The sequence below is a fragment of the Malania oleifera genome, chromosome 6 (genome assembly GCF_029873635.1).
Source record: "Malania oleifera isolate guangnan ecotype guangnan chromosome 6, ASM2987363v1, whole genome shotgun sequence".
NCBI classification, from domain to species: domain Eukaryota; kingdom Viridiplantae; phylum Streptophyta; class Magnoliopsida; order Santalales; family Ximeniaceae; genus Malania; species Malania oleifera.
In genome coordinates, this window is record NC_080422.1 from 99647198 (window position 1) to 99649252 (window position 2055).

The following is a 2055-nucleotide window of genomic DNA, read 5'->3' on the forward strand; positions in this document are numbered from 1 at the left end:
GAAGCTGTAGGATAATCACCCCATATATCACAATAAATTCGATTAAAATAAAATGTGCTCTTATGTGTATTCAAAGAAAAAGGTAAATGAGTGTGCTTTGCTCTAGCACAAACATCACAAGCCAAAGGAGAACAAGAAATATTCAAAATTTTTAGAATACATGAAATAGAAGGGTGACCAAGCCGTTGATGCCAAAGAGCAGTGTCAGAAACACGCTGAGAGTGAAGAGAGGTTTGTAGGGATAAAGTCCATCCCGTACTTCACCCGTTCCAATCAGCTTCCTCATTGATAGGTCCTGAAAAATACAAAAAGTAGGAAAGAAGATAGCAACACAATTGAGATCAGTGGTGAGTTTGCGGATGGACAATAAATTAAATTTAAAAGAAGAAACATAAAGAACATTTGAAAGAGAGAGAGTAGGAGAAAAATGCATAGTGCCGATATGAGTTATAGGAACAATGTCACCATTAGGAAGCTTAAGGGAGCATGGTTGATTAAGGAGCTGAATATTGTCAAGAGAAGACAAATTGGAAGTCATGTGATCTGAGGCACTTGAATCAATAATCCATTCAGTATTAGAAGAAAAAACAGAATGACAAGAGGTAAGGTTACCAGCAAAGTTGGCAAAGTTGGTGTTTGGGGGCGATAAGAGATCTAAGAGCTGATGGTATTGCTCGTTGGTGAGACCATGGACGGCAACCTCAGAAGAAGGTGAAGGACTTGTGACAGTATTTGCAGCCATTGAAGAACCAAGTTTTCGGTCGGGTGTGCCATGAGACTGAGACTTGTTGTTGGGAAAACCATGCAGCTTATAACATTGTGCTTTCCAATGACCATCATGACCACAGTGGCCACATTTTGGATGACCATGCCTTTGCCCCTTGCTATCAGAAGGATGAGAAAAAGGACGAGGAACCGCCATGGCAGCAGATTCTGTTGGAACAGTAGAGATATGAAGAAGACGCTGCTTCTCTTCTTGATGCAAAATTGAATAAACTTTGGTGACGGAAGGTAAAGGATCCATGGCCAAAATTTGGCTGCGGATGGACGCATATGAGTCATGTAGTTCCATCAAAAACTGAAAAACGCGCTCAGTGTCTTGCATTCAGATTAATTCAGTTAAGACACCACAAGTGCACTGTGGTGTGGAGGCAAGCATGGTGAGTTCATCCCAATAACCTTTAAGTGTTGTAAAATACACAGAGATGTTCATGGATCCTTGGGTAAGATTAGCAATGTCACGCTTCAACTTGAAAATACGAGGATTGTTACTTTGAGAGAAACGATTTTCAAGATCCAGCCATACATCACGGGGACATTCATGGTAGATCAGACTGTGAACACTGGACGGATCGATGGAGTTAAGGATCCATGATAAGACCATATCACTGCAACGTTCCCACAATTGAGTTTCTGCTGAGGAGGACGTTGGTTTGGAAAGGGTGCCATTAACAAAACCAAATTTATTTTTGGAATTCAAGGTCATTTTCATAACCCTCTTCTAGGTAGGATAATTGTCACCATTGAGAGGAGTGGACACGAGGATGGCACCAGGATGATCAGCAGAATGGAGAAAATATGGAGAAGACAAGTCTAGAAGTGATGAGGATGTTGCTTTGGAGGAGGAGGCCTCCGCTGATGTGATGTTGGACATGGTGCATATGAACTAGAAAAGATGTAAAAATGCTAAATTTCTCATAATATGATGCACCCCTCAATTCCATAAAATCATCAAAATAACCACCTAAAATGCAACAAATTTAGAACACAATTCATCGAACCGGCCACGAACCTATAGGCGTTTCTCCATCAAGCTAGCAATCAAATGCAGTTCAATGCAACAAAGATTTCTCCTTTTCCAAATACAACCAAAGCAAAATCAAATCAAATTGCCAAATCATCACCAATCAAAAACAAATCAAACAATCCGCATATGTGAAACCTTCAAAAAAATTTAAGGAAAAAAAGGATATAAAAGGAAGCCCCTTTTTTGTTTTGTGTATGGAAGTTGCCGCAGATGGGAGGTTGCCTGACGGAGACGACAAGAAAGTGTCG

General features: G+C 40.4%; 1 protein-coding gene across 1 annotated transcript; it reads right to left on the reverse strand.

The window, feature by feature from the left end:
- Positions 1–260: 260 nt before the first annotated feature.
- On the reverse strand, positions 261–1486 carry LOC131158726 (uncharacterized). Its single transcript, XM_058113586.1, has 3 exons — positions 1180–1486; positions 466–1098; positions 261–295 (listed from the first exon to the last, which is right to left on the reverse strand). The coding sequence occupies exons 1-3, from the start codon at positions 1484–1486 to the stop codon at positions 261–263; spliced, it is 975 nt and encodes a 324-aa protein (XP_057969569.1).
- Between the last annotated feature and the right edge of the window lie 569 nt (positions 1487–2055).

Bases quoted from the DNA above. Each gene is read 5' to 3' on its own strand.
- LOC131158726 (XM_058113586.1), bottom strand. From the start codon at position 1,486: ATGACCTTGAATTCCAAAAATAAATTTGGTTTTGTTAATGGCACCCTT. The intron at 1,099-1,179 runs GTTATTGGGATG...TCTGAATGCAAG, and splicing joins GTATTTTACAACACTTAAAG to ACACTGAGCGCGTTTTTCAG. The intron at 296-465 runs GTGACATTGTTC...TGTATTTTTCAG, and splicing joins CTCCCTTAAGCTTCCTAATG to GACCTATCAATGAGGAAGCT.